Consider the following 20,943-nt stretch of genomic DNA (forward strand, 5'->3'; position numbering starts at 1 on the left):
TGTAGGGTGCTGTCTTTCGGATGGGACGTTAAACGGGTGTCCTGACTCTGAGGTCATTAAAGATCCCGTGGCACTTATCGTAAGAGTAGTGGTGTTAACCCCGGTGTCCTGGCTGAATTCCCAATCTGGCCCTCAAACCATCACGGTCACCTAATAATCCCCAGTTTACAATTGGCTCATTCATCTCCCTCCCCTGTAACTATTTCCCAGGTCGTTGCTGCAAATGAGAATGTGTTCTCAGTCAATTTACCTGGTAAAATAACGGATAAATAAAATAAATGACTGGAATGAACTGCAAAAATCTTTGAAGCTGGAGACTCACAAATCCCTCACTAGCTTTAAGCACCAGCTGTCAGAGCAGCTCACAGCTCTACCTTCCTCATCCCCATACTGTATCTATCTTGCTCCTTTGCACCCCAGTATCTACTTGCACATTCATCTTCTGCACATCTACCATTCCAGTGTTTAATTGCTATATTGTAGTTACTTTGCCACCATGGACTGTTTATTGCCTTAACTTAACTAATTTGCACTCACTGTATATAGACTTTTTTTGTTCTACTGTATTATTGATGTTTTGTTTATTCCATGTATAACTTGTGTGTCGAATTGCTATGCTTTATCTTGGCCAGGTCGCAGTTGCAAATGAGAACTTGTTCTCAACTAGCCTACCTGGTTAAATAAAGGTGAAATAAAATAAAAAGAGGATCTGAACTCAGCTTGTTCTACAACCTTCCGACAGCTGCCTGACAATCTATGGATTATGCTTAATGTGCAGACCTATCATTCAATGTATGAATGCAATTATTGTGAACCATTGTCAAAACTGATCCTATGCTGATCCTTTTGACTTAATTAAAAAAAAACTTAAATTAACAATACAATTTACAAAGTCAATAAACAGCTAGTGTACAAACAAATAACCATACAAAAAAACAGATTGTGTTTTGTTTACAATTTAGGCCAATGACGAAATGTCGAATGCGCCGGAAAAGAAACCCCATTTGTTAGGGTCGTCGCGTCACTGGCAGTCATAAACCGTACCTATTTCTAGAATTTATCTTATTAAAATCTCATTTTAAACGTAACCTTAACCACACTGCTCATTTGAGATCCAAATGCTCGTTTTTGCTTTTACAATACAGCTATCTAGCTAGTGGAAACCTAATTTGAATGAAGGATCAACTTCTTACTGTAGCTAGCAACTCATTTCTAACTGATTTTTTAGAGAAGAAGAATCGGTCAGTGTTTTCTTTAAATATCGAGGAGCTGATTAGCACAGTTGTGAACTTGTACATGTGATCAGTTCCAGGATTACTCGCTTGATTGGCAAACAAAGACCATCTTGCAAGTTAGCGTGCTTGACACTGATAGTATAGTACCAGCCAACGCCCGGTAGTAACCGTCGTTGTCTAGCTGTTAGGCTTTTTCGTCTCGCACCGTGCTCATATTGAAAATATTAATTATACAGTTTAAACAAGAGAAGGCATACGGGGACTGACCAAGGCTACTGCTGTCAAATGAACTGTCTGTCGGACCTCCCCATAAGTGACATAGGGAAGTGTGGGTAAGTGCATCATCGAACTAGCTTGCTAGCATTACACTTGTTGCCGGTAATTGTCAAATTACAAGGGCAATTAACGTTCTAAAGTTCCGTTCCCACTGTGGTGTATAGATTTAACTTTTTTTATTGTAGGTATTCTGTTTGTTAGAAATGAATGCACAATCATGACCCTATTGACAATTTGATTGTGCCAGTCAATGATGGACCGCCTTAGCTGAGAGTCTGAAATTAAACGAATGTATGATGCACTCTCCTGCAGTAAGTGGAGTGGATGTCCGAGCCTCGGGTCACTGTGGGGCAAGATGAGGCAGGGGCCGGGAGAGGGGAGAAAGAAGCTAAATCGGCACCACTGAAACAGCCCTCCAGTGAAGCCTCCAGGCCTGGACAGCTGGGGTTAGTACCTCTGATGACCCTCACAAGTCTTCCTGCTTTCAGAACAGTTCTATTATACTTAGTAGTGCACTAATGAGCACTGCTGGCTTAGTTTTGATGCCAGCAGTGCTCATTATAGCTGGAACTGTGCTGGAAAAGACAATGTGACAATGTGTCAGCGCCTGTACAGTTTGGGTTGACATGGATGTGTAAGACGGGTATAACACACAATTGTTTTTCACAGGCTGCCCCCAGGCTCTCAGCTCCCTTCTACTGAACCAAGCCCCTCCCCGTCTGCTGAAGGAAGCGGCTTGCTGTCGTTGCCGTGGGAGATGGTGGCTCGCATCGCCTCGCACCTCCCGGCACAGTGTGTCATCACGGTCCTGCCACAGGTGTGTGTCAGTGGACAGCGTCATACCTTTCCTGGATGCCGATCTGTTTCTGCTTGATAACAGATCTGTTTCCCTTGATGACAGAGTTGGCTAATGCCATAAAAGACTGGAAACCATGCTAGGCTAGGGACATTTGAAAAAAATAAATGTTTGAGGGCGGTACTGGGCTGTCATGACCTGGTTACACAGCCATCATAGCTGCTGGAAAGGATCTTGAGAAAATAAAATTTCCAAGCCAGCCTAGTACTATTCAGGCCAGTCCTACAGTGTGAATCAGGTCCATGTCTCTCCCTCTACAGGTGTGTCACGCCCTGGGAAATGTGGGTAAGGACAGCACGGCGTGGCAGTTGCGGGCACGCAGGCTAACTGGCCCCAGAGCTTCCTTCCCCGTGGGGCCACGAGATGGCTTCGACTGGCCCTCGGCCTGCCTGGAGATGGAGGAGCTGATCGCTTGCTGGACGGGCCAGGGGGAGAGGGCTGCCAGGGAAGCCGAGCAGGCAGAGCGGGAGAGAGAGGTGGAGAGGGTCCAGGAGAGGGAAAGGGATAGAGAGGCCCTGGCAGAGGAAGGGATTGGAGAGTGGGAGGAGGTGGAAGAGGGCAGACCCCAAGTGGATGAAGGGGTAGATGAAGTGGGTTTTCAAGTGGAGGGCGTGATGGCGGTAGCGTGGGATAGGGAGGAGTTGATGGAGGAGGGAGAGATGCCGCAAGATCTACAGATGGGAGTTGGGGAGGGAGAGGAGAGGCAGGAGGCTGCAGCCGAGGCCATGATGGAGGAGGAGAGAGATGATGAACAAGGTGTCCTGGAGGCCATCGAAGTGGAGGAGAGAGTGGGAGTTTTGGCGGATAGAGACGGTCAAGATAACATAGCGGGCCCGAGATTGGGAAGCGAGGGGGAGAGAAACAGGTCCAGCCGCGCTCCCAGTCCTCCCCCAGCCCTGGAGCGCCTCTCCCTCCCCTCGGGTCACATCGCTGAGGTCAACTCGGTCCTCTTGGTAGGGGGCGACGGGGCGTTGTGTGCCTCAGGCTCCCGTGACAGGAACGTGAACCTGTGGGACCTACGGGACGGGGGCTCCACGGGCAGGCTGCTCCATACACTGGGGGGCCAGGGCCTCTTCAGCACCCACAAAGGCTGGGTCTGGTGCCTGGCGGCCCGGGGACCCCTGCTGGCCTCGGGCTCCTTCGACAGCACAGTGAGGCTATGGGACCTGGGGGCCCAAGGAGCTGAGAGAGGCCTAATCAGGGCCCGGGCTGCCGTGCTCTGCCTGGCCCTCCCCCAGAAGGACGTGCTGCTGGCCGGCACCTACGACAAGAAGGTCAGCGTCTACGACACAAGAGGTGAGTGATTCATAAGATGGGTACTTGTAGTCTCGGTTCTATTAAATTAGATTACATCAGTCAATAAAAGTGAACACAAACAATATTAATGGTTATTGTATAAAAATAGACTTACTGAGGGGTAATTGGACTAAGGACCTTTACCTGTTCTAGTAATTTATATTTCTATGTGTTATCCTTTGGTTGGCCAAATGAACTGCCCATTCAGAATATATCATCTGATTAGAGCAAATCCAGAAACTATCAATGGGTTTATGGAATTTGACAGACTAACATTGTCAGATGTCGCTGGATGATGAGGTCATGATCTGTCTGCACTGCAGTGGCGGAGCCTCTGGTAAAGAGCCTGCGTCTCCATAGCAACGCGGTGCTGTGCCTGGTAGCGGACGAGCAGTACATCCTTTCTGGGAGTAAAGACCGCACTGTGGTCATCTACGACCGAAGAGCAGGGAAAACCCTACAGAAACTACAGGTACAAACCCGCATACATACACACAGTATAAGAATATTATTATATTTAGGGTTGCAAAGGGAGGGTGTATTACTGGAGACTTTCAAAGTATTTTTGGGTACTTCAAGTCATCACAGGTATGTGTAGACACAGATATAAAAATGAATACTGTTATTTATATATAATAATATACATACAGTACCAGTCAAAGGTTTGGACACACCTATTCATTCCATAGTTTTTCTTTATTCTTACTATTTTCTACATTGTAAACTAATAGTGAAGACATCGAAACTATGAAATAACACATGGAATCATGTCGTAACCAAAAAAGTGTAAAACAAATCAAAATATATTTTAAATTTGATATTCTTCAAAGTAGCCACCATTTGCCTTGACAGCTTTGCACACTCTTGGCATTCTCTCAACCAGCTTCAGCTGGAATGCTTTTCCAACCTTTCTGTTATCATAGTTTCTACAGATTGTAAATGAAAGATTTTTTACTAAAAGTATTATGTTATTGATCGATTGACTATAACTCCTCAAACCACCCAGCAGTGCTATTTGCAGAGTTAGCTCCAGGTAAACTTTTTCAGCCATTCCTGAACCTGCGACCAAAAACAAGCTACATGTGGACAGTACCAAAACAAGTCTCTTCACAGCAACATCTACAGAGCTGGAAAGGTTGAATCCCCCATATATATAACATTCTATGGGTTGCAAGAAGTTTGTATAATAATTAAAACATTCTACATTTTGAATCCGGTGTCGTTTTGCATATCAGTTCATTAACCACGTGCCATGGTTTCGGTACATCGAAAATCTCTGTCACAGCTGTTAAGTTTTGGTCCTTAAATTAAACTGGTATACTTTTTTTATTTATTAAAATGTTCTTTAACTCATTTTGGTCTTTAATGCAGGGCCGACAGACAAGTTCCTTCATTTCTCACCCTTCCGCTTGTGCTGTTTTGTCTTATTTGGTTCAACAATGACAGGATTTGGCAAGTTGGCACAAACAGATCCAGGACCAGGCTATAATATGTTAGTATGTGTGTCTTCATTCTGGTTTGTCTTCTCTCTTCCCAGCTGGGCTCCTACCTGCTGTCAATGTGCTACAGTGACAGTGAGGTGTGGGCGGGGGACAACCGGGGCATTCTCCATGCCTTCTCCATGCAGGCCGGTTTCTTCAAACCCCTCTCCCAGTTCGACGTGGGACACACCTCACTGGTCACCGGCATCCACAGGTCCCCTGGGAGCCTCTACACCTGCTCCGCTGACCGCACCATCAAGGTACGTCCTGTTAGCCTGGTTAAACCAGTCTGAATGCTGTGAAACAATGGTGGGCATGGCATTCTTTCTGGTTTATGCCAGGCATACACTACACGATTTTGCCATGAATTCGCCACGTTTTTGCTGTCCCAGAATAATTTTCACGATCGGGGTGAAATCGTATTAATTTGGACTAGGATCAGTACGTCTGGACTCATGTAGTTTGTTTGAGCGGGTCAAGGACTCACCAATGATTGCTGTTCCGTTCTCCAGACCCCTGTCGGAGGTCCCGATCAATTTTTTGACGTCAGAAATGTTGATTGTGTATCTTGTAGTATGAGCAGTGCTACAACGCGATTGGGCGAGGACGGCTGCCGAAAGCAACAGCGACATGGACCGTGGTGATGTTTTACATGGCTCGGTGCCCCGGTTGGGCGGAGTTTGATTATTTCCGACCATTCCATTGGTCCTTAAGTGAAATCTCCACCCACCTGGGAGTACCCAGGCCCCTGCAAAACAAATTCCAGAAATATTATATCTGTGTCCTACCATGACAGAAACCAAAAAGAGAATTTCATATTAAGTCCATATTCTGGGCCTCAGTTTCTGCACATAATAATGTGCACACTTGTAAAGCAGCTCACTGTTTGCGCGTCAGCATTTTCTTCCTACGACAACCGAGAAACGCAGGGTTGGGTCAGCTAAGGAATCATCGAGTAATGTGAGCACCCACGTCCCGGGGTTGAGGATGGGTGGAATAAAAGAACGGGTCCAAGTTAAGATTTAGAACTTGTGTGGTGTAAGCCCAGTATTAGTCAGGCTTACACCCTGGAGCCCACGACAATACAATGTCTTTATTGTCCATCTGAGGATGGTTATTTTTCTTTGGTGTCACCGTACAATAATTGTTTGAACATGTGTAGTAATATCTATTCAGCTCTGTTGTAATGGTGTTCTGTTTGGGGGTTTTAAATACATGGTTAGGCTACTTTATTGTCCTCAAAGCGGAAAATCATTTTCACTGCCCATTCGGTTGCAAACAACATTAAACCATTATCAAAGAGCGTGTGCATTGATGACATGAATGAACACATCCATGTTTCTTCATTCCCTGTTCCTATCTTATCAACCATTGATCTTCCAGGTGCACCTCCCCTGTGCCCCTCCAAGGACGCTGTGCACACTGCACCACCAAGCAGGTGTCAATGGGGTGAGTCTCTCGCATCACATTTTTCCTTTTGAGATTCTGATGGCTGATAGCCTCTCTCCTTAGCCTCCTACCTTGATCTGATTGAAGAAAGATCTGTTTTACTCTCGCTCGGTCTCTGTTCCTCTCCTCTCTTTCGCTCGGTCTCTGTTCCTCTCCTCTCTTTCGCTCTGTCTCTGTTCCTCTCTCCTCTCTCTCGCTCTGTCTCTGTTCCTCTCTGTCCTCTTTCTCTCTCTGTAGTTGAGTGTCGAAGCAGGAGTGCTGGCGATCGCGTCAGGAGAAATGTGTGTGGAGGTGTGGAGGGCCAGGAGGTGAGGGGGGCCACACCCACCCTAATCTACTTACGTTCCTGAAGTGATGCAAGATGACTGACGTATAATGGTCTGTCATTTAAATTATCTACTTTCTCATACTGTATGCTGTGAGAATGTTGCCGTGAAGGACCAGTGCTCTTAGCTTTACCCCAAAAACTATATACAAGCCAAACATATTTAGTGTGTCTGTGTGATTCCCGTGTATTTTATCAAAGAAAATAAGAAAAGAACACACAAAGGCTTCCTTAACTAATGTAAAGAAATGTAAAAGAAAAGGCCTAAGATAATAGCACTTCATGGTATAGTGTAGTTCTGTCTGTGTGTCCCTGTGTTGTTGACCCAGCACTCGTTCAAACGATTTCACATAAACTGGATTTGGGAGTTAATTTGAGGCACAGCACTACTGAAGGGTTTTAAACACTTGTACATGATTTGATTTTTCATTGGCCTGATTTTAGCTTGTTAATTAAAATGAGGACATTCCACCACCAGCATTCCAGACAGTTGGTCTCTAGAAAACAGATTAAGTATTTTTCTCTGACAATTGAAACAGATTCGGAAACACAATGGAACGAATGATTCAAGTCGTTCTGACACACTGATTGTAAAGTATTTTGGTCTAACTGTCATAATGTGTGTAGTGGCGTTCTTATACTCAGTACCACAGCACTTGTTTGTCAATTACACTGTTTTGAGTTCTTCCTCTTTGTCATTCTCTCTTAGGGTAACTACTTTACCAACTCTTAACGTTTTTATTTAATTCTGCACTGTTGAGGAAAGCGCTGTACTGTTTGTTACACACGTGACAAAATAAACTTTGATTTGAATCTGTAGTGTCCCAGCATCAACCTCGCTCAACTGGCTCATTTGAGTGCAAAACCCAATAGTACTGCATTGTTCACAAATTATTTGTTACAAGTTTTTTTTTATTACACACACTGATAGTCTGAGGCAACAGTGTCTGTCCTTAGCAACAATCAATCTCCATGACAACTCCTTATCTGCGACCCTTCTTCACCTGCTGCAAGATAGTCCTCTGACTGCATAAAAATACCTAAATGATTCACATTTTGTAAATATGCTTTTGTGAATATGCGATGTGTGATTTCTTTTGTTATGAATAAAATGTTTACACTCAATCAATTCATTGTTTACCCTGTGGTTCTGTAATGTCAAGAAGAAGATGTGAACAGTTTGCTACTTTTGTTATTGAGACATTCTGGACTGCAAGCCACATGCTGAAGTTACAGCATGACCAATACTGTACCAACCAGTCAGTTTATGCTTTAGCCAACATGTTAATGTCTTGTCTGGCATGTTGAAGTAGGACATGTTGAAGTAGGACATGATGAAGTAGCCTGGCATCAAAACGTTTCACTGTTGTTGATGATGAAGCACTGTTGAATGCAGCACCAGAGAGCGGTGTCCCGGGGCAGCCTTTCTACAGCAGGACACAGGTCTTCTTGTCTTTGAAGGGGTTGGAGGAGGCAGAGATGCCGGTGAGGAGGGGGTCACTGCGACTGTGCTCCTGACAGTACTGCACCAGCTGGGCAGCTGCTGTGGAGATCTGGGAGGAAGAAGTAAGGAACAGCCATAACTTAAAGCTTGTCTCAAAGCTGAGGTTATTGTACATTCAGAAGAAAGGTGATGCCCAATACAGAGTTATTGATGTGTCCTAAGACGAGTGTGGGGGTAAGTTCACATTTTCCTTGATCCGTTCTGCATCAGACTGCTCTGCACTGCTCCCACAATTTATCTTATTTTTGATTCATCAAATGAAAGTATTGATCAACAAAATTGTCATTCTCCAAATTAATTTGAAATTCTACTTCCAACTAATTCATTACACACAGGCTACTTTAGTGTACTCTCACCTTGATCCTCTCCATGCTTGCCTCCACTCGTAGTTGTTCCACAGTCCTCCGTGCCTGCATCACACTGTTATTGCTGCACACCCTCCCTGACATCTCCTCCTCCAGAGAGACTCCCACTTTTAGTCCCAGACAGCAAGCTGAAACTCCACCTCTTTCCACTCCAAAGTGAGAGAAATAAATTAATGGAATTGCAATCAATTGTTGAGTTGAAAATGTTAAACCTGCCGAACACACAGAAACCTGTTCCACCTCCAAATATGGATTTAGATTTGAAATAATAATGTGAAAGTTGCTGTTATACTCTAACACTAGGCTATGTGAGCCTACGTCCAACCGAGGTCCCAATTTCTGTCAGTGGCATCCGTGCTTCTACACCTGCATTGCTTGCTGTTTGGGATTTTAGGATGGGTTTCTGTACAGCACTTTGAGATATCAGCTGATGTACGAAGGGCTATATAAATCCATTTGATTTGATCTGGCCTCCCTTTTAACCTCTGGTCTCCCCCTCTGCTCTTTGTGGTTAGTGTGGAGGCCACTTCAAAGCTGCTGTGATGTGTGTCAGGTTTAAAGGTTACACACACACAGTCCTGGAAATGTCACATCAACATCACACATCCCTCACTGATAATAAAAGAGACTGTGTGTGAGATTAATGTTGACACACATAATGATAAGCATAGGAAGGATGCATACAGAAGACAATCTTTCACCAGAATGCGTTGCTACGTTTGAACCTTTGCGCTTTCCGTAATTGTTTCGTGTGCTACATGGGGAATGTCAGAGCTCTAGACCTGTGGTGTGTTGCTAATGTTTTGCGTGTCTTTATACAATGATACCTTTTTAGTTTCAGCATTCTCTAATTCAAAAAACGTTATGTTGCTTCATTTGTCAGTGGGTGTAATTGTTTTTAAGCCAATAGAGAATGGATAGCTAGCTAGCTGCTAGCTAGTTGCAAGCCAGGCAGTCCGCAGGCATTGGAGTGTTAGTTGCTAACTAACGTCTGCTATACTTTGATTAGAATGCTGTCTCTATAAGTTGCTACTAAGCACAATACAAGGCAGGATCCTAATATTGTTGCTTGCCACCAGCTATACAGTAGAATCAGAATCGTTCAGGGAGTTGACAGTTGATTTAGCTAGCTACTGAAGAGAGTTGACTGTTGATTTAGCTAGCTACTGAAGAGAGTTGACTGTTGATTTAAGGAGTTGATAATGGTGCTGACACTTTGCAAACCTTTTCAACATGAACTACAGGATTCCAGCGGTCAGATCATTTTGCTTGTAGCTATTCTAGGTTGAAAGCCACTAAAACGATCTTTGCATACACTTAGGTAACATTAATGTTCAGCACTCTTTATGCAACCGTTGCATACCTTTTTGATTTGTTTCCTTGTGTTTGACAGACGGCATGGCGGAACAACACGCCCCCTTCGTGGCCATGGATGCGGTGCTGATGCCCAGCACGGCCCTCCCAGACGACATGCCCCGTATCAAGGGCTATGACTTCAACCAGGGAGTGGACCACCATGCCCTGCTCCAGTCCTTCCTCACCACAGGCTTCCAGGCTAGCAGTGTGGCCCATGCCATACAGGAGATCAACAGGATGGTGAGACTCACTGGAGGCCATCTAGCCTGGAATCCTAACTGATATGCTCAGTAAAACTATGGTGAAACGGAGCATAAAAGGTTGTATTCCAGGCTAGATGATATCCATCTCTAGAGGTTAGGGAGTTCAGATGCCTTCTCAGAGCCTGGTCCCAGATCTCTTTGTGTTGTCTTGACAACTCACAATGACCATAGGAGTTGACAACACAGCACAAACAGATCTGGGAGCAGGCTAGTGTTGTCATTGGGTCAGAGGATGTCCCGCTCTGTGTAGGAGTTGATCTACTAGGTACAGATCTAGAATCAGCTGACCTAAGATCAGTGTACAGGAGGGAACTACGGATCCTACTCCAAACATCCCAGGACGTATAAGGGGATAAGATGCCTAGTAATTGGGGATGTGGAGAGTTATGTTAGCATCCAAGTTGTTGCCATTTATGTAGACATAAGACATTCCTTGTCTGATTCTAGGCTTTGCTTTTTGAGGGATTGGGAGAGGAATAAGAAGAGGGAGAAATGTTTAAAGCCCTTTATTAGAGAGCTTTTATCATACTGTATGTGGTCTATATTTCTCTCCTTCTGTCATCTATTTATAACCACAGATTGAGAAGCGTCTGGAGCCGCTGGAGGAAGAGGAAGGATGCGGCTCCTCCCTTTCCCATTCGGGCTGTACCATCTTCCTGGGGTACACCTCCAACCTCATCAGCTCTGGAGTGAGGGAGTCCATCCGCTACCTGGCACAGCACAAAATGGTACAGTCCTATAAAACATCCCACACTCGTGTGTCAAATTCCAGTCCTCCAGCACTGTGTCTGCTGGCTGTCATTCCTCACTTGTACTTGATCTACTTGATCAATGAAGGTGTTTGATTAGTTGGAGCTGCCCCCACCTGGTTATCTAGGTCTTAATTGGACACCTATGGAAAATAAAAACCAGCAGAGACTGCAGACCTCCAGGAATGAAGTTTGACACCCCTACAACATAAACACTCACTTCAAGATGCCAGTGCATATAGGTGATCGTATACACTAGTAAAATGCTACATGTGTTTGTGGGCCTTCCCAACAGGTGGACGTGATAGTGACTACAGCGGGGGGAGTCGAGGAGGATTTCATCAAGTGTCTGGCCCCCACCTACCTGGGGGAGTTCAGCCTGTCTGGCAAGGAGCTGAGACAGAGAGGCATCAACAGGTAGAGCACTATCACCTCTACTATGGATCGCAGATCATAATACAATTGAGCAATAAGGCACGAGGCGGTGTGGTATGGCCAATATACCACGGCTAAGGGCTGTTCTTATGAATGATGCAACGCGGAGTGCCTAGATACAGCCCTTAGCCGTGGTATATTGACCATATTTAAAAATGTATATATTTTTTTATAATAGTAATAATTTCACCTTTATTTAACCAGGTAGGCCAGTTGAGAACAAGTTCTCATTTACATCTATGACCTGGCCAAGATAAAGCAAAGCAGTGCGACAAAAACAACAGAGGTACACATGGGATAAACAAACGTACAGTCAATAACACAATAGAAAAATCTATGTACAGTGTGTGCAAATGTAGTAAATAGGCCAGAGACGAAATAATTACAATTTAGCATTAACACTGGAGTGATAGATGTGCAGAAGATGATGTGCAAGTAGAGATACTGGGGTGCAAAAGAGCAAAAATATATATAAATTGCAATATGGGGATGTGCTATTTACAGATGGGCTGTGTACAGTGATCGGTAAGTTGCTCTGACAGCCGATGCTCTACGTTAGAGAGGGAGATATAAATCCAGCTTCCGTGATTTTTGCAGTTCGTTCCAGTCATTGGCAGCAGAGAACTGGAAGGAAAGGTGGCCAAAGCAGGTGTTGGCTTTGGGGATGACCAGTGAAATATACCTGCTGGAGCGCGTGCTATGGGTGGGTGTTGCTATGGTGACCAGTGAGCTGAGATAAGGCGGGGCTTTACCTAGCAAAGACTTATAGATGACCTGGAGCCAGTGGGTTTGGCGACGAATATGTAGTGCGGGCCAGCCAACGAGAGCATACAGGTCACAGTGGTGGGTAGTATATGGGGCTTTGGTGACAAAACGGGTGGCACTGTGATAGACTGCATCCAATTTGCTGTGTGTTGGAGGCTATTTTGTAAAGTACATCGCCAAAGTCAAGGATTGGTAGGATAGTCAGTTTTACGAGGGTATGTTTGGCAGCATGAGTGAAGGAGGCTTTGTTGCGAAATAGGAAGCTGATTCTAGATTTAATTTTGGATTGGAGATGTTTAATGTGAGTCTAGAAGGAGAGTTTACAGTCTAACCAGACACCTAGAATATGTGGACAACTACAAATACCTAAGTCAGAACCGTCCAGCTTAGTGATGCTAGTCGGGCGGGTGGGTGCAGGCAGCAATCGGTTGAAGAGCATGTATTTAGTTTTACTAGCATTTGGAGGCCACGTAAGGAGAGTTGTATGGCACTGAAGCTCGTTTGGAGGTTTTAAGTGTCCAAAGAAGGGCCAGAAGTATACAGAATGGTGTCGTCTGCTTAGAGGTGGATCAGAGAATCACCAGCAGCGAGAGCGACATCATTGATATAAAGATAAGAGTCGGCCCGAGAATTGAACACTGTGGCACCCCCATAGAGACTGCCAGAGATCCGGACAACAGGCCCTCCGATTAGACACACTGAACTCTATCTGAGAAGTAGTTGGTGAAGCAGGCGAGGCAGCCATTTGAGAAGCCAAGGCTATTGAGTCTGCCGATAAGAATGCGGTGATTGACAGAGTCGAAAGCCTTGGCCAGGTCGATGAATACGGCTGCACAGTACTGTCTTTTATTGATGGCTGTTATATCGTTTAGGACCTTGAGCGTGGCTGAGGTGCACCCATGACCAGTTCGGAAACCAGATTGCATAGTGGAGAAGGTATGGTGGGATTCGAATGGTCGGTGATCTGTTTGTTAACTTGGCTTTTGAAGATTTTAGAAAGGCAGGGCAGGATGGATATAGGTCTATAAACAGTTTGGGTCTAGAGTGTCTCTCCCTTTGAATAGGGGGATGACCGCGGCAGTTTTCCAATCTTTGGGGATCGCAGACTTCACGAAAGAGGTTGAACAGGCTAGTTATAGGGGTTGCAACAATTTCGGTGGATCATTTTAGAGGTTCCAGATTGTCTAGCCCAGCTGATTTGTAGGGATCCAGATTTGTCAGCTCTTTCAGAACATCAGCTGTCTGGATTTGGGTGAAGGAGAAGTGGGGTGGGGGGCTTGGGCAAGTTTCTGCGGGGGAAACAGAGCTGTTGGCCAGGGTAGGGGTAGCAAGGTGGAAAGCATGGCCTGCTGTAGAAAAATGCTTATTGGAATGATCGATTATCGTAGATTTATCGATGGTGAGTGTTTCCTAGCCTCAGTGCAGTGGGCAGCTGGGAGGAGGTGCTCTTATTCTCCATGGACTTTAGTGTCCCAAAACCTTTTGGAATTAGTGCTGCAGGATGCAAATTTCAATTAGGAAAGTTAAGGCTAGCTTTTTCAAACTGAATGTGTATAATGGTTCCTAACTTCCCTGAAAAGTTGCATATCGCTGGGGCTATTCGATGCTAATGCAGTACGCCACAGGATGTTTTTGTGCTGGTCAAGTGCAGTCAAGTCTGGGGTGAACCAAGGGCTATATCTGTTCTTCGTTCTACATTTTTTTGAGTGGGGCATGCTTATTTAAGATGGTGAGGAAAGCACTTTTAAATAGCGACCAGGCATCCTCTACTGACCGGATGAGGTCAATATCCTTCCAGGATACCTGGGCCAGGTCGATTAGAAAGGCCTGCTCGCTGAAGTGTTTTAGGGAGCGTTTGACAGTGATGAGGGGTGGTCGTTTGACCACGGACCCATTACGGACGCAGGCAATGAGACCGTGATCGCTGAGATCACGGCATAGGTGTGTTTAGAGGGCAAGTTGGTCAGGATGATATCTATGAGAGTGCCCATGGTTACGGATTTAGGGTTATACCTGGTAGGTTCCTTGATAATTTGTGTGAGATTGAGGGCATCTAGCTTAGATTGTAGGACGGCCGGGGTGTTAAGCATATCCCAGTTTAGGTCACCTAACAGTACGAACTCTGGGGGGCAATCAATTCACATATAGTGTCCAGGGCACAGCTGGGGGCTGAGGGGGGTCTATAACAAGCGGGAACGGTGAGAGACTTATTTCTGGAAAGGTAGATTTTTAAAAGTAGAAGCTATAATTCTTTGGGCACAGACCTGGACAGTATGACAGAACTCTTCAGGCTATCTCTACAGTAGATTGCAACTCCGCCCCCTTTGGCAGTTCTATCTTGTCGGAAAATGTTGTAGTTGGGGATGGAAATTTCAGAATTTTTGGTGGGCTTTCTAAGCCAGGATTCAGACATGGCTAGGACATCAGGGTTGGCGGAGTGTGCTAAAGCAGTGAATAAAACAAACTTAGGGAGGAGGCTTCTGATGTTAACATGCATGAAACCATGGCTTTTACGGTTACAGAAATCAACAAATGAGAGCGCCTGGGGAGTAGGTGTGATTCTGGGGGCTACAGAGCCTGGGTTAACCTCTACATCACCAGAGGAAGGGAGGAGTAGGATAAGGGTATGGCCGAAGGCTATAAGAACTGGTCGTCTAGTGTGTTGGGAACGGAGAATAAAAGGAGCAGATTTCAGGGCATGTTAGAATAGATTCATGGCATAATGTACAGAGAAGGGCATGGTAGGATGTGAGTACAGTGGAGGTAAACCTAGGCATTGAGTGATGATGAGAGAGGTTGTGTCTCTGGTGGCACCTGTTAAGCCAGGTGAGGTCTCCGCATGTGTGGGGCTGGGACAAAAGAGCTATATAAGGCATGTTGGGCGGGGCTGGGGCCTCTACAGTTAAATAAGACAATCATAACTAACCGAAATGGCAGTAGAAAAGGCTTATTGACATTAGGGAGAGGCATGTGTATCTGAGTGATCATAGGGTCCAATGAGCAGCAATAGGTGAGTCAGGGAGCCATTCGGTAGTCGCTACTACACTTGGTGAGCTGGAGACACGGCGATTCAGAAAGCTAGCAGATGGGTCTTCAGCGGCATCGCAACGGAAAAGCCTGTTGAAACCACCTCGGACGATTACGTCTGCAGACCAGTTGTAATGGATCAAGCGGTGCTCCGTGTCGGCAAAAAGGGGCCAGGCCAATTGACAAAGTAAGCATTGTAGCCCAATAATTAGCTGGTAGACCTCTTCGGTGCTTGCTTCGGGACAGAGGCGTTAGCCAGTAGTAGCCACTCGGTTGCAGCTAGCTAGCTCCGGTGTAATGATCCAGAGCTTGCGGCAGGAATCCGGTGATCTGGTAGAGAAAAAGTCTGATATGTTCTGGGTTGATATCGCGCTGTGCAGACTGGCAGGGATTGACCGAGCTGAAGCTGGCTGGTGTCTGAGTTAACGGTGAAGAGGGTTCAAACCACCCAGTTGTTATTATTGTAGGTGCTGTCTAATACACTAAATTGTCACTAATCTTTTCTCTCTTTTCTCCTCTCTCCGCTGTCGCTCTCTTTCTAGGATAGGTAACCTCCTGGTACCTAATGATAACTACTGTAAGTTTGAGGACTGGCTGATGCCCATTCTGGACCAGATGGTGCAGGAGCAGAAAGATGAGGTGAGCTAATTTAACCCTTCGTACAGGAAATGTCATCTTCCGTGTCTGGGTTGTATTCATTGGGGTAAAATGTATCAAAAAAGTTTATCATCTTGGTGTTGCTGGTATTGTCACATTCATTTGACCTTTGACCTCTTAACCCTTTAGGGCACCCACTGGACCCCGTCCAAGATGATCCACCGTCTGGGCAAAGAGATCAACAACCCAGAGTCTGTCTACTACTGGGCCTATAAGGTGAGGACTGGAGGGGCTTACTGTTCTCATCAGCCTGTCCTTGATATAGAACAGGTGATATCAGTGGAATGAATTGAAACCAGTGCTCTTTGCCCTATCTCTCCATTTGTGAAGTATCTTTATCATTCCCCTCTCTAAACTCACCAGTATAATGTACAGTAGGGGGCTCAAGCCCCTCATTGGCCTCACCTTACACTATCACAATGACCTCTACAAGGTTAACGGATCATAATATTATTGTTCATATTTGTTGCTGTATCAGTTGTTTGTGGGTACTGTCTAATATACTAAATTGTCGTGCACATTTTCTCTCTCTGCCTCCCTCCCTCCCTGAAGCCCTCATTGAGTTACAATAGGCTGTGTTCATATAATCAATAGATTTTCAACCTCTGTTGCAGAATGACATCCCAGTGTTCAGCCCTGCTCTGACAGATGGATCCATTGGGGACATGATCTATTTCCACTCATATAAAAACCCTGGGCTGGTGCTGGATATAGTAGATGGTAAGAGAGAGAGAGGAGACATGAGGACTGGGGTTCTGTCTGTGTACATTCCAATTTTTGTAATCCATGGCGATTTACCGAAGCAATTAGGAATAAATGCCTTGCTCAAGGGCACATTGACCGATTTCTCACCTTGTCGTGTCAGGGATTCAAATCTTTTGGTTACTGGCCCAAAGCTCAAACCGCTAGGCTAGCTGCTGCCAGTTCTTTCCTTTGGTGATGTGAGACCACACACTTGCCTTGCTTTACATTGTAAATACAGTTGGAGTCATTAAAACTGGTTTTTCAACCACTCCACAAATTTCTTGTTAACAAACTATAGTTTTGGCAAGTCGGTTAGGACATCTACTTTGTGCATGACACAAGTACTTTTTCCAACAATTGTTTACAGACACATTATTTCACTTATAATTCACTATCACAATTCCTGTGGGTCAGAAGTTTACATACACTAAGTTGACTGTGCCTTTAAACAGCTTGGAAAATTCCAGAAAATTATGTCATGGCTTTAGAAGCTTGTGATTGGCTAATTTACATAATTTGAGTGAATTGGAGGTGTACCTGTGGATGTATTTCAAGGCCTATCTTCAAACTCAGTGCCTCTTTGCTTGACATCATGGGAAAATCAAAAGAAATCAGCCAAGACCTCAGAAAACAATTGTCGACCTCAACAAGTCTGGTTAATCCTTAGGAGCAATTTCCAAACCCCTGAAGGAAGCACGTTCATCTGTACAAACAATAGTACGCACGCCGCCGTCTCCTAGAGATGAACGTACTTTGGTGTAAAAAGTGCAAATCAATCCCAGAACTACAGCAAAGGACCTTGTGAAGATGCTGGAGGAAACGGATACAAAAGTATCTATATCCACAGTAAAATGAGTCCTATAGCGACATAACCTGAAAAACCTCTCAGCAAGGAAGAAGCCACTGCTCCTAAACAACCATAAAAAAAGCCAGACTATGGTTTGCAACTGCACAAGGGGACAAAGATTGTACTTTTTGGAGAAATGTCCTCTGGTCTGATGAAACAAAAATAGAACTGTTTGGCCATAATGACCATCGTTATGTTTGGAGGAAAAAGGGGGAGGCTTGCAAGCCGAAGAACACCATCCCCACCGTGAAGCACGGGGGTGGCAGCATGATGTTGTGGGGGTGCTTTGCAACAGGAGAGACTGGTGCACTTCACTAAATAGATGGCAGATGTAGACACGGATGTCCCATGGCATGGTATGCAAAATGGGTCAACTCTGAGCACCTCCACCTACCAAACGCTCCGGCATTCAAGTCCTGAGTGAGGATGGAGAATTGTGGATATATTGAGGCAACATCTCAAGACATCAGTCAGGAAGTTAAAGCTTGGTCGCAAATGGTTCTTCCAAATGGACAATTAAGCCCAAGCATACTTCCAAAGTTGTGGCAAAACGGATTCAGGACAACAAAGTCAAGGTATTGGAGTGGCCATCACAAAGCCCTGACCTCAATCCTATAGAAAATTTGTGGGCAGAACTGAAAAAGCATGTGCGAGCAAGGAGGCCTACAAACTTGACTCCGTTACACCAGCGCTCTCAGGAGGAATGGGCCAAAATTCACCCAACTTATTGGAAGTTGGGAAGGCTACCTGAAACGTTTGTCCCAAGTTAAATAATTTAAAGGCAATGCTACCAAATACTAATTGAGTGTATGTGAACTTCTGACCCACTGGGAATTTGATTTAAATTAAATAAAAGCTAAAATGAATCATTCTCTCTACTAATATTCTGACATTTCACATTCTTAAAATAAAGTGGTGATCCTAACTGACCTAAGACAGGAAATTTTTACTTGGATTAAATGTCAGGAATTGTGAAACTGAGTTTAAATGTATTTGGCTAAGGTGTATGTAAACTTCCGACTTCTACTGTACATATCTCATCCATCACAAACTTGCCACTTGGTGACATTCATTCCAGATATCTATGCACTCAATAGTATGTGTCACTGTTTTGGTGCTTGGTTTTGTAGTTGAAGGGTGGTGTGCTTGGTTTTGTAGTTGAAGGGTTGTGTGCTTGGTTTTGTAGTTGAAGGGTTGTGTGCTTGGTTTTGTAGTTGAAGGGTGGTATGTAATGTATTGTGCTGATAACACGGTCTGTGTTGTAGATATCCGCAGGTTGAACAGCAAGGCAGTGTTTGCCAAACGGACAGGGATGATTATTCTGGGTGGGGGCCTGGTCAAACACCATATAGCCAATGCCAATCTGATGGTAAGTAACTACTATTACTACAACTATAAAATGTTCTCTATGATCATATTCCTTAATTATAATGTTGGTGTAAATGATGAACTGTTCAATTCACCTATTTTCCTATCATTTTGTTCTGTCGCAACTCACCAGTTAGAAAGTTGACGTGCTTAGCAGTGTTGGTAGTAAATTACATGTAGTAATGTAAGTACATTTTGCAGTAGCTTGGTGGTAGTTGAACTACATTAAAATCTTGGTAGTGTTTCCAGTAGTTAATGACTTTTCTGCCATGTAGTGGTGTAGCGAACTACTGTTCTTACCATTTGTAGTCCAGAACATTTCAGATTGAGATATTATAGTTTATCATGTAGTAGTTTGGATGTAGTGAACTACTTTTTCAAAGTAGTTGGTAGCTTGGTAAACTATATTTTCAGAGTAGCTTCCCCAACACAGGTGCTTAGCAACCTTAACTAACCAACCAGGTCAAACCATTTTATTATAATGTAACCCCCCCCCCTTCCTCAGAGGAATGGAGCGGACTATGCAGTGTTTGTGAACACTGGGCAGGAGTTTGATGGTTCCGACTCAGGGGCCAGGCCTGATGAGGCAGTGTCTTGGGGGAAGATCCGCATGGATGCCAAGCCAGTCAAGGTAACTCACTCACCAGCTATCTTATCCCCAGTCTGAAGGTTAATGGATGGAATAGAAAATAATCTAACTTTATTGGCCACCCGAAGATGGAAATGTGCTTTTGGCCTCACCTTATGCTAATATAGATGAAGTGAAAGTGTAACTCGGGGTCAAGCAGGAGAGCAGCGCCCCCAGAACTCTTGATAGATGCATTAGATCGACCAAAGATAAAACACAAACTCACGTTGAACCTTTTCCAATGGCTCTTTCCATTCCCTTCTCCAGAGATTTCTCTTAGAGATCTGTATGTTTAGGCTTCTGTTTCCTTTCTGTGTTTTGTTTCTCTCTCCAGGTGTACGCTGATGCTTCCATAGTCTTCCCACTGCTGGTAGCTGAGACGTTTGCTCACCATGCTGACAAGCTGATTCCTGACAAGAAAGAATAACCAAACTAACCAAGGTGTTCCCACTCCACACTTAAAGGAATAATCCACAAAAAAACACGTTTTTTGTTTCATTAGTCAACTGTTGATACAGCCCCAAAATGTTTTGCATGTCAGCAATCAAGTTTTCAAGTTGGTTCACTTGCCTCATCATCATGATGATGCATCATATGACAGTGATCTGTCTCTGCGTCTGTTTTTAGACATGATGTTCTGTTTACGGACTTCTCTCGCCATTATTTCAGAAATAACTATTTGCTACGGGGTACATTTAGCGTAGCGTAAGTGTTTTTGTTGTTGAATGACGTGAATTGCCATGTACCAATGAGTTGTGTGTGTACATGCGTGTGTATGCGTGCATACTGGCACGTTTGAGAATGACATTGCTGAGTGAGACATTACTATATGGTAAACTTATAAGATATGTTATTTTTTTAAGTTAGTGAGAGGGTCTCTGTTATTCAAAGAAATGCTTACTGAGGTGGAATGTATTTATTTATTACCTAGTACCTACTCATGTATATCTCAGTAAATTAATAAAAACAACCTCAGAATGTTTCCATTATTACAGAATAAAACATCTGTTGCCTTACTACCTCTTGTTTTCTTCTCCCAAAAACGTTCGGCAATGCTGTAGTACTTGAAATGACCATAAGGGGTCTCCCCTGCCTCACCCACTTTGGGCACGCACATATACAATAGTCCTTGACCGCAACTCTTCCAGCTAAAGTGCATATCATCTCTGACAGTGATCTAGAGGCATTAGCTACCATTGTGTACATGGATGTACTTGCCAATCAGTCAGAATGTTTATACTTTACATGAATCAGCATCATGTGAGCAAATCTACAGCTGAGTACAGGCAGCTCAATTCTGATATTTTGCCCAAATAT

The 20,943-nt window shown here is 44.5% G+C and overlaps 3 protein-coding genes across 3 annotated transcripts; 2 read left to right on the forward strand and 1 right to left on the reverse strand.

Annotated features, from left to right (window-relative positions):
• The first annotated feature begins 968 nt into the window (after positions 1 to 968).
• LOC110486928 (F-box/WD repeat-containing protein 9) lies at positions 969 to 8,047 on the forward strand. The gene is made up of 8 exons (XM_036941680.2): positions 969 to 1,567; positions 1,824 to 1,957; positions 2,181 to 2,328; positions 2,628 to 3,663; positions 3,987 to 4,135; positions 5,201 to 5,404; positions 6,528 to 6,593; positions 6,831 to 8,047. Exons 2-8 carry the CDS (start codon positions 1,836 to 1,838, stop codon positions 6,903 to 6,905), a joined length of 1,800 nt encoding a protein of 599 aa, XP_036797575.2. The 5' UTR covers positions 969 to 1,567; positions 1,824 to 1,835; the 3' UTR covers positions 6,906 to 8,047.
• On the reverse strand, positions 7,813 to 10,181 carry LOC110537863 (guanine nucleotide-binding protein G(I)/G(S)/G(O) subunit gamma-12). Its single transcript, XM_036939024.2, has 2 exons — positions 8,779 to 10,181; positions 7,813 to 8,471 (listed from the first exon to the last, which is right to left on the reverse strand). Exons 1-2 carry the CDS (start codon positions 8,869 to 8,871, stop codon positions 8,346 to 8,348), a joined length of 219 nt encoding a protein of 72 aa, XP_036794919.1. The 5' UTR covers positions 8,872 to 10,181; the 3' UTR covers positions 7,813 to 8,345.
• LOC110537861 (deoxyhypusine synthase) lies at positions 9,433 to 20,642 on the forward strand. Its single transcript, XM_090194172.1, has 10 exons — positions 9,433 to 9,574; positions 10,181 to 10,383; positions 10,985 to 11,134; positions 11,451 to 11,572; positions 15,925 to 16,021; positions 16,169 to 16,255; positions 16,654 to 16,759; positions 18,896 to 18,999; positions 19,504 to 19,629; positions 19,961 to 20,642. The coding sequence occupies exons 2-10, from the start codon at positions 10,186 to 10,188 to the stop codon at positions 20,051 to 20,053; spliced, it is 1,083 nt and encodes a 360-aa protein (XP_090050298.1). The 5' UTR covers positions 9,433 to 9,574; positions 10,181 to 10,185; the 3' UTR covers positions 20,054 to 20,642.
• The last annotated feature ends 301 nt before the right edge of the window (positions 20,643 to 20,943 follow it).

The sequence above is a fragment of the Oncorhynchus mykiss genome, chromosome 12 (genome assembly GCF_057628025.1).
Source record: "Oncorhynchus mykiss isolate SJ-2025 chromosome 12, ASM5762802v1, whole genome shotgun sequence".
Taxonomy (NCBI): Eukaryota; Metazoa; Chordata; class Actinopteri; order Salmoniformes; family Salmonidae; genus Oncorhynchus; species Oncorhynchus mykiss.